General features: G+C 39.7%; 1 protein-coding gene across 1 annotated transcript in view; it reads right to left on the reverse strand.

Moving 5' to 3' along the window:
- LOC126092652 (dynein axonemal heavy chain 1-like) overlaps positions 1-12,295 on the reverse strand; it is an 894,951-nt gene that overhangs the window by 620,466 nt on the left and 262,190 nt on the right. Inside the window, exon 22 of the mRNA XM_049908374.1 lies at positions 3,495-3,657. Within this exon, the coding sequence (XP_049764331.1) occupies positions 3,495-3,657 (163 nt within the window). The remainder of the gene's footprint in view (positions 1-3,494; positions 3,658-12,295) is intronic.

Genomic DNA, 12,295 nt, shown 5'->3' on the forward strand with positions numbered 1-12,295 from the left:
TTTTGAAAATTCCTGGAATTCTAAAAAATTCCCGGGTTTTTCCCGCTTTTTGCCCGTATGAAAAAATTCTCAGGTTTTCCCCGGATCTCCCGGTTGTCCCAGGTCGTATATACCCTGATAAATGGCCCTTTCCAACAGCCATGTTCAATAGGGTTCATGTCTGGAGAACATACTGGGCACTCTAGTTGAACGAGGTCATTATCCTGGAGGAAGTTATTCACAAGATGTGCACGTTGGGTAACTTGTCATCCATGAAGACGAATGCCTTGCCAATATGCTGCCACTATGGTTGCACTATCGGTCGGAGGATGGCATTCACGTATCATACAGCCATTACAGCACCTTCCATTACCACCAGCAGTGTACATCAGCCCCACATGATGCCATCCCAAAACAGCAGAGAACCTCCCCCTTGCTGCACTCACTGGACTGCGTGTCTAAGGCGTTCAGTCCGACTGGGTTGCCTCCAAACACATCTCCAACGATTGTCTGGTTGAAGGAATATACAACACTCATCAGTGAAGAGAATCTGTTACCAATCCTGAGTGGTCCATTTGGCATGTTGTTGGGCCCATCTGTACAACGCTGCATGGTGTCGTGGTTACAAAAATGGACCTTGCCATGGACATTGGGAGTGAAGTTGTGCATTGTGCACCCTATTGTGCACAGACTGAGACGTAATACAACGTCCTATGTATGCTCAAAAAGCTTTTTCAAATTGGTGGCATTGCTGTCAGTGTTCCTCAGAGCCATAATCCGTAGGTAGTGGTCATCCACTGCAGTAGTAGCTCTTGGGCGGCATGAGCCAGGCATGTAAGCGACAGTTCCCGTCTCTCTGTATTTCCTCCATGTCCAAACAACATTGCTTGTGTTCACTGAGCAAGCAAAGCATGTAATCAGCAGTTCCTGTCTCTTTGTATTTCCTCCATGTCCAAATATCATTGCTTTGGTTCACTCAGAGACACCTGGACACAGAGCCCTTCCTGGCACAAAGTAACTGTGCGGACACGGTCAAATCGCAGTACTGATCATCTAGGCATGGTTGAAATACAGACAACATGAGCCGTGTACCTCCTTCCTGGTGGAATGACTTGAACTGATCAGCTTCAGAACCCCTCCGTCTAATAGGTGCTGCTTATGCATGGTTGTTTACAATCTTGGGCGGAGTGACATCTCTGAACAGTCAAAGGGACTGTGTCTGTGATACAATATCCACAGTCAACATCTATCTTCAGGAGTTCAGGGAACCAGGCTGATGCAACACCTTTTTTTTTGATGTGTGTATATAACTGCATCATATGAGAGAAGTTTGAGGTTCCTATTAATATTTTCCACAAGGTCATTAATATACAACATGAACAGTAAGGGTCCCAATACATTTCTCAGGGGCACACTCGACATTATTTGTACATCTGACAATGACTCTCCATCCAAAATAATAACTTGCTGCATTGTCCCTACCAAAAAATCCTCAATCCAGTCAAAGATTTCACCTGATACCCCTATGATCGCAATTCTGGTAAGTGTAGATATGGTAGCCAAACAAATGCTTTTTGGAAATGAAATAAAGAAATACTGCATCTACCTAACTGCCTTCATTGAAAGCTTTTGATGCATAATGTGATAAAAGTGCAAGCTGGGTTTCATATGATCAAGGGTTTTGGAATACATGCTTGCCGATTTGAAGGAGGTCATTCTGTTCGATATATCTCCATTATATTTGAACTCAGAATATGCTCTGAGATTCTACAGGAAATCAGTGTCAAGGATACTGGACAGTAGCTTCGTGGATCATTTATACTACCCTTCATCCAAATGATTGTGATTTGTACTTTCTTCCAATTACTGGGCTTGGTTTTTGTTTGAGGGATCTTTGTTGGATTATAATTAAAATATGGGCTAACTTGGCCGCAATTTTAGTATAGAATCTGATAGTGATTTAGTCGGTCACTGGAGATTTGTTCAATGTGAAAAATTTCACAACTAACTCTTATTCCACTCATGTTTTCAATGGTTCGATGATTACATCAGGGCAATTCTCTTGGGTTCTCCTTGTAAAGACGCATTTGAAAATTGAGTTGATCATTTCAGTTCGTGCTACCCTCAATTTCAGTTTCTGTCTCATCTGCAAGTGACTGGACATTAACTTTGTTCCCACTAGCAGCCTTTACGTATGACCAGAATTTCTCTGCATTTTGTGACACAACACCGACTCAGTTGGTCTTAACTGTTTGAAGCTCATCTCGTTGTCTCGCCAAAATTGTCCTTGAATATTAAACACAACTTGCTTTTGCACCTGCAAATTACAAAATTGACTTTTGTGTATATTTTACACAAAAGTTTGTGAATTTTAACAGCATAAAATTAACAAATAAGCCTTTTGTTTCTCTGGCCTTCTTAATATGAGACTACTGCGCTTGTACAAGTTTAGAGCAAAATTAGTTTCTGCATAATGTTTACAAATGTCTTTTTATATGACTTGCAAGCACTGTAGCTTAGGTAGCTTTTGTTGTCCAATCTGAGCTTATTTCCTGGCTTTATAGACCAAGTGTCTCATATCAAATTGTTTGTTTTGATTTCCCCTAAACCAATGCAATACATTGTAAACCTGTATTATTAGTCATCACCTGTATAGAGAGTAAAACCTAAGATGTAACAAACTGAAGTCACTGAGCAGGTAAGTTTTACACAAGTTCAGTTTTCATGGCAGTGAAGCATTCTCAAAAGAAATGCAAAATGCTTTATGAACCTAACTGTGTTGAAAAGTGAGTCTTCAAACATACATCTCCGGATGAATGATTGCTTATTTTCACAAGGACAAAAAGCAACAAAGGCATAATGTTAATCACATCCTGCATCTTTCAGCTTTGGCAGCAGGTAATTTATTGAGCATTGTAAATATACCTTTGTATATGAATAAAATCATTTGGATTCATGTATAAGACATATCTTGAGGTACTGTTTTATAAATACCACAATACATAACAGAATCTTTGATTCAGTACTTTGTTGACAAGTAACAAATCCAAGTCAAATGTACAAATAAATGGATTAAGCTTCCTGTCACACCCACTATCTCTAAGTTTTCTCGTTCTGTGAAGTTAGGGAGCAAACTTTACCTACCTAGGACACTTAACAGAGGCAACTATACTTTAATGCCTTTACCGAAGGATATTCAAAAACAAAAAAGTTAAAATCAACAAGCAGTCACAATAGCAAGTTCACAAAAATATTCCAACTAAGCAACCTTACTCTGAACAGCTACTGGGAAATTAAGGAAGAAATTTGAATTTTAATGTTAACTCATCCCTAGCACTCAAGAGTCAACCATTTAACACAAATAAACACACCATTGTCACTGAGTGAAAGGCAAGTTGCCTCTATTAAAGATGTCCACAGTGCCCGGTGAAAGGTATGACACTGCATATTAATAGTTCCACAGCAGTTAAACAGTTAAGGAAATATCAATATAAGAGGATAGAAAATAACAGTACCATTAAAAAGTTTCAGATCATCTCTTAAAAATTTTGGCACATTAACGTCTCTCAAAGATCTCAGCACTATTTGCCTTTCATCCATATCAGGCATTTCACGTTTCAGATTACCAGCAACTGCAATAACTGTTTTCACAGCTCTCATTCCAAAATCATAGTGATCCTGAAAATTGTGATATTTATTATCATAGCATATGAGCATCATCGTAAGTACATTAAAATACAGATTATATTTGATATTTTATTATGATATTAATTAATATGCAGCAAAATATCTTTCTAAGATGAAGGGTAAAGTTTCAAGCCGTTTGTAAGCCTGAACTATTATTCTCATAGCTGAGTGTTCCTTGGATGCTACGTAAAAGACAGATTGTTGCTCACCATATAGAATCTGGCCTCAGTGGCAAGAGATAGTGGTCATGTATGGTTGACGTGTGTGTGTGTGTGTGTGTGTGTGTGTGTGTGAGAGAGAGAGAGAGAGAGAGAGAGAGAGAGAGAGAGAGAGAGTTTTCTACTTTAGAAGAAGACCTTATGGTTGAATGCCCCAAATGTATAGAAGTCTTTTTGTTGTGCCTGTCTGTGAGTTGTCTTCCCTATATGGTCAGTAGCAAACTATCCTTTCCATAATATTGTCATTATACCATTGTGTATCTTCCATTGTTTGACTGTGACAAGGACATGTTTGGCCCTTTATCAGTATACTTGTGTTGGGGGGGGGGGGGGGCACACAATTTCTGTATCATTTTAAAAATAATAAGTTACATAGGTCAAAAACAAGAGCAGGCAATACATCCAGTCTGTGTCAAACATATTTATTGTTTCCCACTCCCAATCTAGTTTTGTCCATGACATACCATTTGTTAATATGACCATCTATTTTCTATTGTGAGGACAGTACCCATGCAAAGGGAATGCCTTTAATACCAACTATTTCTGTTCATGCTAAATTTGGTGACCTACACAGTTAAAGGTCTTTGTGATTTTTAACAAGTTGCAGATAGCACCTTTACTTGGTCCCATCTGACACAGCAGCAGACTCCTGTGACCGTCTCAGTAAGAAGGACATCATACGAAGGGTGACACAGGAAATTAAACAGAGTATTCAGTACACTGACACAGCAGAAGTCACCAGCTGGGCTTCTGCGTCATCACAACAGCACCACAGCTGTGAAGTAGCCGATGTGACGGGAAAGCTGGGCAATGTTGTCACGGTTGCTCAATGCTCATACTTCATGTGGGAATCTTGTTGTGACTGCTACCATCCTAGAAACAAAGTGGACCCATATTGCATTTATAACACCAATTCTAGATAAGGGTCATGGAATCATCACCAGGAGCCATTTAGGATGGAAGGTCTGCACTAGTCTACGATTTGTGACAGGTCAGCCATCTACCACTGACAGATTCTGCCTCCACCCGCTGTGGAGCTGCTGCTAGCGCTAAGTGTAAATGCTGCTGGCTTGGTGCCTACCAATCAGAGGGCCCACCTGCTGGCTAACTTCCAACTCTGTCGACTGCCGATTCCAGAGGTCCACAGTTTGTACCAAGGACACCTAGCTGTTCCTTTCCACACTGCCTGTGCAAGCAAACACGGTTCGTGTTCATTACTGTCCTTGTGGGCAAACGCAAACCCTATCTGTCACTGTTTATGATAGCAGATGCTACCACTGTTTAATCACCATCAATCATGTTGGGAACTGATGTTTTATTCTGCATACTCCGGTGTGCCTCCTACTGAGCAGTCACAGCTGCCTGTGTGCTCACCACCCAGGGTCTGAGTCAGCTCAAAGGCCACCATGTTGACTGTATCACTTTGCCAATCCCTGCACACTATCTGTGACAATAGCCTGTTCACAATCCAAGTCCATAGTGTGCCATGGGGGTCAGGAGGGGGGAGGGGGGGGGGGGGGGGGTGTTGGTCACCTAGTATCATCACAATGACTATTGTACTTTCTTATGTATAACAAACCAAGTATTATGAAGTAACTGGATGGATAAAAAACTATTCACCAAGCAGCAGCAGAACACACACAGAAACAAAGGTTCTAGGTATGCAAGCATTTAGAGCCAGAAGCTCTTTCTCCCGTCAGAAGGGTTGAAGGGTAAGGAAGAGTGTTGAAGAAAAAAGACTGGAGAGGTTGAGGAAAGGGGCAGAGATCGAAAAAGTCAACCAGAAAAATTTACGAGATGGGTCAGTCAAGTTTGTGCTTCTTTTTCAGACACAAAATACGAGGTCCGTGTTTTTCCGTATTTATGCAGTGAATTAGTACACTGCTGAAGTACTGTGTTTGTCCATTATGTAATAATAATTTTATATGATTCTGCATAATAATGTCATGCTACAAAAATTAGTTACGCTATAAATTTCATGATAAATATGAAACACAAACTTGTTTTTATTTCTTCTTCTAAGACTGATGTATTGTCACTCATAAAAAAAACTACTTATATATGATTACTTTACAAATTTAACTGCTGTAAAGCTTGTGACATGACATACTTTGCAAATTATTTAATTTTTTTGCAAATATATAAATATCTTTTTTTTATTACATTACTAAGAATTCTGATTCATGAAACAAAATAGTTTCATTTAAATTTGTCTCTATTATTAAAAGCAGAAATCATTCTCTCTGTTAATTTGACTAATAGAACCTTCTAGATGTTTCAGGGAACAATACTGTTTTATATATACCACGAAATTCACACAAAAGGCTTCACTTTCCCACAGTCTCTTCAGTTCCTTACTTCAGTGCAGTCACTCCTTGTAAGCTCCTAGACTTCGAATGTATTATGCATTTAGTCTTTCTTTATACATCAAGAGAAAGTTCATATTAAAATGTTACTGACTTGTGTTAAAACTATTAAACTGCAATTTCATGTGGGAAGTTTGTGATGAGTGAATATAAAAATAAAAAACATTAATATTTAAAACACTGTATTATGCTTCAGTCTTATCAAACCAAAAAACCTACACGACTTACATTTTTGTCAAGATTTGCAATGGATGCAATCCATTTATCTGATGACACATACCAGAAATGAGTTTGTGAGGTCATTTGTTGCTGTCTAAGTAGAGAAGCCTTTTGTTGCTATTACTGTTCAATAATTTTTCTATTATTGCCTGATGATTCTGTTTGCTGCTGCCGCGATCAGAGTCCAGAGAATTAAATGTGTTTCTTCCGAATCATACTTATTACCGATTCCTTTTCCTTGTTGACTATTACAGTAAAAGCTAGTTACTAGGGTTAATTTTCTTTGTAATTTCTCTTTATACATATTCTGATTATTTTTCTTTCTATCTCCAGTATTCTGTCTATTTCTGCAATGTTAAGATGTTTTGAAAATAGTTTCACTCATGTATGTTATTTCCAGTTGCATAACCGTTTTTCAGTGGTGTCAGAAGTATTTGTACCATAGACGACTGGACTGAGGATGATGTCACCAGCTTCAGCTTGCAGCATTACAAACACAGTGCGGCATGCAGACCGATTGTTTTTTCCTCTTCTGTTTTGGGTACAATGGGAATGGTTAGGTAAGAAGACTGTCTTATGAACTTGATGGTGTAGTTTGTAAAGCCAGAAGAATCTGGTGATAGCTCAAAGTTCCATAGAAACACTGGTGTGGATTACACTGTCATGCATCCAGTGAAGTGCACACAGAGCAACCTGTTGGGCCAGAGCATCATGTGCACAGTCGGCACTAGTTAAGTGTCACACGTGCCAACACTTGGTCATTTTGTTAAACAGTGTACTGAGTCAAGATGATTTATGATTAGATGCAAGAATTAGTAGTAGTGTGTCAGTGTTACAGTTGCTTATGTTATTACTGTTGTTGTTGTTTCTGTAATTTTTGTGTGGGTAGAGGTTCCACAATGTCTGAGTCTGATACACAGGGTTTTTCTGTGCAAGAAGTGATCAAATATTTGGTAGGTCATCTAGTTCAGTTAATAGCAGACAACATGGAAATGCATAGGCAGCAAGTTGTTATACGAGAAGATAGAGACTTGTCCAGTTTGACCGTCCTTCATTAGATTCAGCTGCCGCCAGTTTGGTTAACCCCATTTTGCACAAGACAATGGAGGATCTGTAGGCATTTATTGATGACCTTGTAGGCTGGGATATGGACAATGAGCAGTTGCTACATATAAGGAAACTGGATTAATAGGAGGAGCAAGGACATATGTATCACAAAAACTTAAGAAATGCGTTTACATTTGAGTACATTTATTGCAGTCTCAGGCAGTACTATAAGAAGCAAAACAGTTTTAGATTCTGTTGTGAATAGTTGAGTGGAGTGTTGTATAGGCAAAGTCAATCAGTGGTAAATTTTGTTGACAGAGTAAGAAAGATTAATGCTTATACAAGTTGACAGGGAATGTGGAAATAAACAAATCTATTCTCCAAAAAGTGGAGCATAGGTTATTAGAAGCTTTCCTAAATGGTCTGCCACCCGATACATCAAGGAAAGTACATACATTATTTATTTATTTATTTAACCTGGCAAGATTAGGGCCATAAATCCCTCTCTTACATCTAACCAGGCATTCTACTTATTTTACATTCATATGTTTTAGTAGGCCTTGTACATTAATTTTGTGGAGAACATTATGAGGATGATAGTAGGAAATGCTTCAGATTCTTCTTAAAAGCAGCAGGAGATTGAATTTTGTGCAAGGTAAGGGGCAGTTTGTTCCAGAGGTGGGCAGCGGCAACTGAGAAGGAGTTTGCAAAAGTTTTTGTTTTGTGAGTGGGCACAGTTAGGATACCAAATAAGAGTGACCTCGTGTTTCGATTATGATGGCATGACAGGTTTTTAATCTCTGAAGCAAGGTACTGGGGTGCTTGCGCGACGAGGAGTCAGTGAAGTAGACATAGAGTGTGATAGTCATGCAATTTGTCCGGCCGCAGACACCCTAGCTCGGAGTATGAAGCACTAACATGATCATATCGGCAAATGTTGCAGGTGTAACGCACACAGGCATTCATGGTTAGTTCTAGCCGTCTTTTGTTTTCACTACTCATGCCTTGTTGAATAACGTCACAATAGTGGAGGTTCAGTAGAACGAGTGCTTGCACGAGCTGGCGTTTCAAGTCCTGTGGAAATATGTTCCGAAACTTTTTGAGAGCATAGAGACAAGCAGACGTCTTTCGGCACACTGCGACTGTATTCTCCGCCCAGTTGAGATGCTCATCCAAAGTTACACCTAAGTTCTTAACTGTTTTCTGATATGGTATTGGAGTACCGTCGAGCAGAATAGGAGGTAGCCGTTCGCGGAAATCTGAACTTATTAATTTCTGATGGGCTATTAAGATTACTTGCATCTTTTTTTGCATTTAGTTTAAGTCCCAGGTTTTTCGCCCATGTCACTACTGAAGACAGATCATCATTCATCTGAGTGATTGCAGTATTTACATCTTCAGGTCTGACGCTTAGGTAGAGCTGGAGGTCGTTGGCATAGAAATGATATTTACAGGAGGACAGAACCGACGAAATATCGTTGACACATAAAGAAAACAAAAGTGGTCCTAAGACTGATCCTTGTGGCACTCCTGAGGAAACATGTTTCCAGGAAGATTTTTCATTTACGCAGACAACACATTGCTGTCTGTCTTTTAAGTAGCTTTCAAACCATCTCATTGCACTATCTGAGAAATTAAGCTGTTGCATTTTTCTGAGCAATATGTCAAAGTTAACAGTGTCAAAAGCTTTGTTGAAGTCCAGTAGCGTCAATATTGTTGCCTTTCGATTGTCGATGGCATATTTCAGGTCATCAGTTACTTTAATTAGAGCAGTGTTTGTGCTGTGATGTTTAAGGAAACCGGATTGAAATTTGTCATATAGGCTGAAATCTTGCAAGTGTTCAGTGATTTGGTCATGGGCAATTTATTCAAGTGCTTTGGAAACAGCAGGCAGTATGCTAATTGGTCGGTAATCACTAGGCAGTTGCGGGTTTTCGATCTTAGGGATGGGTCGAATTATGCTTCTTTTCCATGCAGTGGGGTATATTCCGTTCATGAGGGAAAAATTAAATATCTCAGTTAAGACAGGTACTAAGATATCGGCAACATTCTTAATCATGGTTATACTGATACTGTCTTTGCCTATTGCATCAGAAGAGATTCTCATTATTGCTTTTCTTGCCGTATTCGTTGTTACATGTTTTAGATGGAAGGTATTGTTGTTAGTTATCCTGTTTGGGGATTCTTGTGGACGGTAGTTATCAGCCGTGCAGGTATTCAGAGGTGCAGAGAAGAATTCATTTAATTCATTAGGTGACACATGAAAAGTAGTGTTCGATTTTGCCTTTCCAACCCCCAAGCTACGGAGATTCTTCCATAGAGTTGTGGGCATCAGATTGCTGCATACAAGGGAGCGAGCGTGCCTGATTTTAGCACTGCGAATGCATTGTTTCACTCTGTTCCGTAGCTTTCTATATTCTTCGAAAAGCTTGGGTTTCGGATCTGCCTTGAAACGCCTGTAGGCAGCATCCCTATTAGTCATCATTTGACGTAATTCAGCTGTCAGCCATGGAGCAGGAGATTTTCTTACACGGATTGTGCGTACAGGTGCATGTTTGTCGTAGAGGGCAGTGAGTTTATCACCAAGTTCATTAATTTTGCCATCGATTGTAGGTTCTCTGATTATTTGATGACATGAGATTTCTGAGCAATCGGCTGTTAGAGCGTCAAGGTCTATACGTTTCATGTTCCTACAAGTTATGTAACGCGATTTGATCCTTGGTGGCTGCACAGAGTAGGCCAGTAATATTACATCATGTGCTGAGAGGCCAGGGGCCGATGTTTGACCAACATCTCTTACTTTGTCAGTCAGTTTCGTTGTGATTATGTCTATAAGAGTATGACTGTGCGCCATATGGTGTGTAGGTTGTAATGGAAGAATGTTCATGCTATTGCAACTATACAGTCTTCTTAGGTTTATTGCGCAGGGAGTGTCTCTTAGCAGGTCTATGTTCAAGTCACCCATTACGATGACATGTTTGTATTGACACTGAAGTGAATGTAATTCCGACTGAAAGGAACTCATTGAGCTTATTTTTGGCGGCTTGTACACGACACCAGTCAAGAACTTCTGACTTTGTATATTTATTTCAATGAACATGAATTCAGCCTCTTTTTCTTCAGCAGAGTTTGAAGTACATAAGACTTTCGCTTTGAGATCTGTTCGTATATACACGCCGACCCCGCCACCTCGCTTTTTTGATCTGTCTGCCCTAAGAAATGTGTACCCTGGGAGATAAATAGATGCAGAGGATATGTGTGGTTTTAACCACGTTTCGGATAAGAGGATTATGTGGTAGTTTAGTTGGTTGAAAGGAGGCTAAGTTCTTCGTAATGTGCAGGTAAAGACTGGATGTTGCAGTGAGCTGCTAAAAGCTCTGACGCGTTCCGCTGAGCAGCCTGGAGTAGGGTGGCAGACTGGTTTGTCCCTTTGTTAGGCACTACCTGCCACGAGGGGCACTGGCTGGTGCTTCCGCCAAGTGACACAACACAGGGGTGTCCAAGAATTTGTGCGCCCTGTTTGTGACTCCGCGAGTGCCAAAAGAAAGGCGACTGCAAGAGATTTCCTGAGGTTGCAGGAATATAGAAAATGGATTAGTGGTATTCGGTGCAAGGAGAATATGACCAGAATAGTGACGGCTGTGTGTCACTGTGTATCCTATGTCGTAAGAGGAGAAATGTAATTAGTGTATTTGAAACAGCTTAGGGTGGAAATAAGGGAAAGGGGAGTGATTTAAGAGGCCGATGCTGCCAGCAGAGAGAAGCAAACTTAATAATTAATGGATTATTGTAGGAAGCTAGAATTAAATTGAAATTTACTAAAGTGATACTGGTAGTGATTATTGTAGGAAGCTACAATTAGATTGAAATTTGCTAAAGTGATACTGATAGTGATTTTTGTTATGAACAATTTAAACCGAAGAGATGGGTGATTAATGAACTATAGGAGAGACTAATAATAATTGCAATAGAACTATTACAGAATGGAAGAGAATAAACTGAGAAAATGAAAAAGGTATTAGCAGTAACTAAAATTAAGTAAAGGTTAGAGCTACAGGCACAAAAAAATAGTTGTTGTTGTTGTTGTTGTTGTTGTCTTCAGTCCTGAGACTGGTTTGATGATAGTAAAAAGTTAATACAGTTACAAAAACAATTAGTTGAAGGTACAAATATGGGTATAATTAAAAAGTTAATACAGTTACAAGACAGTATATCTGAGTATAGGGCTGTTACAATTTGCAAATGGTGTTAAGTTTGCACTTTTGGCTCGAGTAGCTTCATTTAATACTATTCAGTTCTGTCATGTTCGTGACTGTCTTCTTTCCAGCTGCTGTCTTAATGATTACTCTGCCATCCTGAGTCCACACATTCTGAAGACCGAAATGGGATATGGCACTGTTTAAAATCTTTAGCCGTTCGTGTGTCAGATTTTCCCTTATTGTAAGCCCTGTCCTTGCTAACTTCTTCTTCTGGGTAAAGATCTCTGCCCTTTTTCGGTATGATACAAATTTAATTATTATTGGATGAGGTTTGGTAGCACCTGGTAGTTTTCGTCCCACCTGATGGCTCCTGTCAATGTCTGCCTTAGTCACTTCAACGCCTAATTTTTCACACGCAACCTGTACAAGCAGGTTTTCTGTGTCTTCTTCCTTATTTTCTGCTACTCTAAACAGTCATAGACTATTTTGCCTTTGGTACAGTTGTAGCTCGTCTGTTGTGGTAGATAGTTTCACTTCCAACTCTCGTGCCTTTTTCTCGTACTCAGACACAGACTTTTTT

Source organism: Schistocerca cancellata, chromosome 7 (assembly GCF_023864275.1).
Source record: "Schistocerca cancellata isolate TAMUIC-IGC-003103 chromosome 7, iqSchCanc2.1, whole genome shotgun sequence".
Taxonomy (NCBI): Eukaryota; Metazoa; Arthropoda; class Insecta; order Orthoptera; family Acrididae; genus Schistocerca; species Schistocerca cancellata.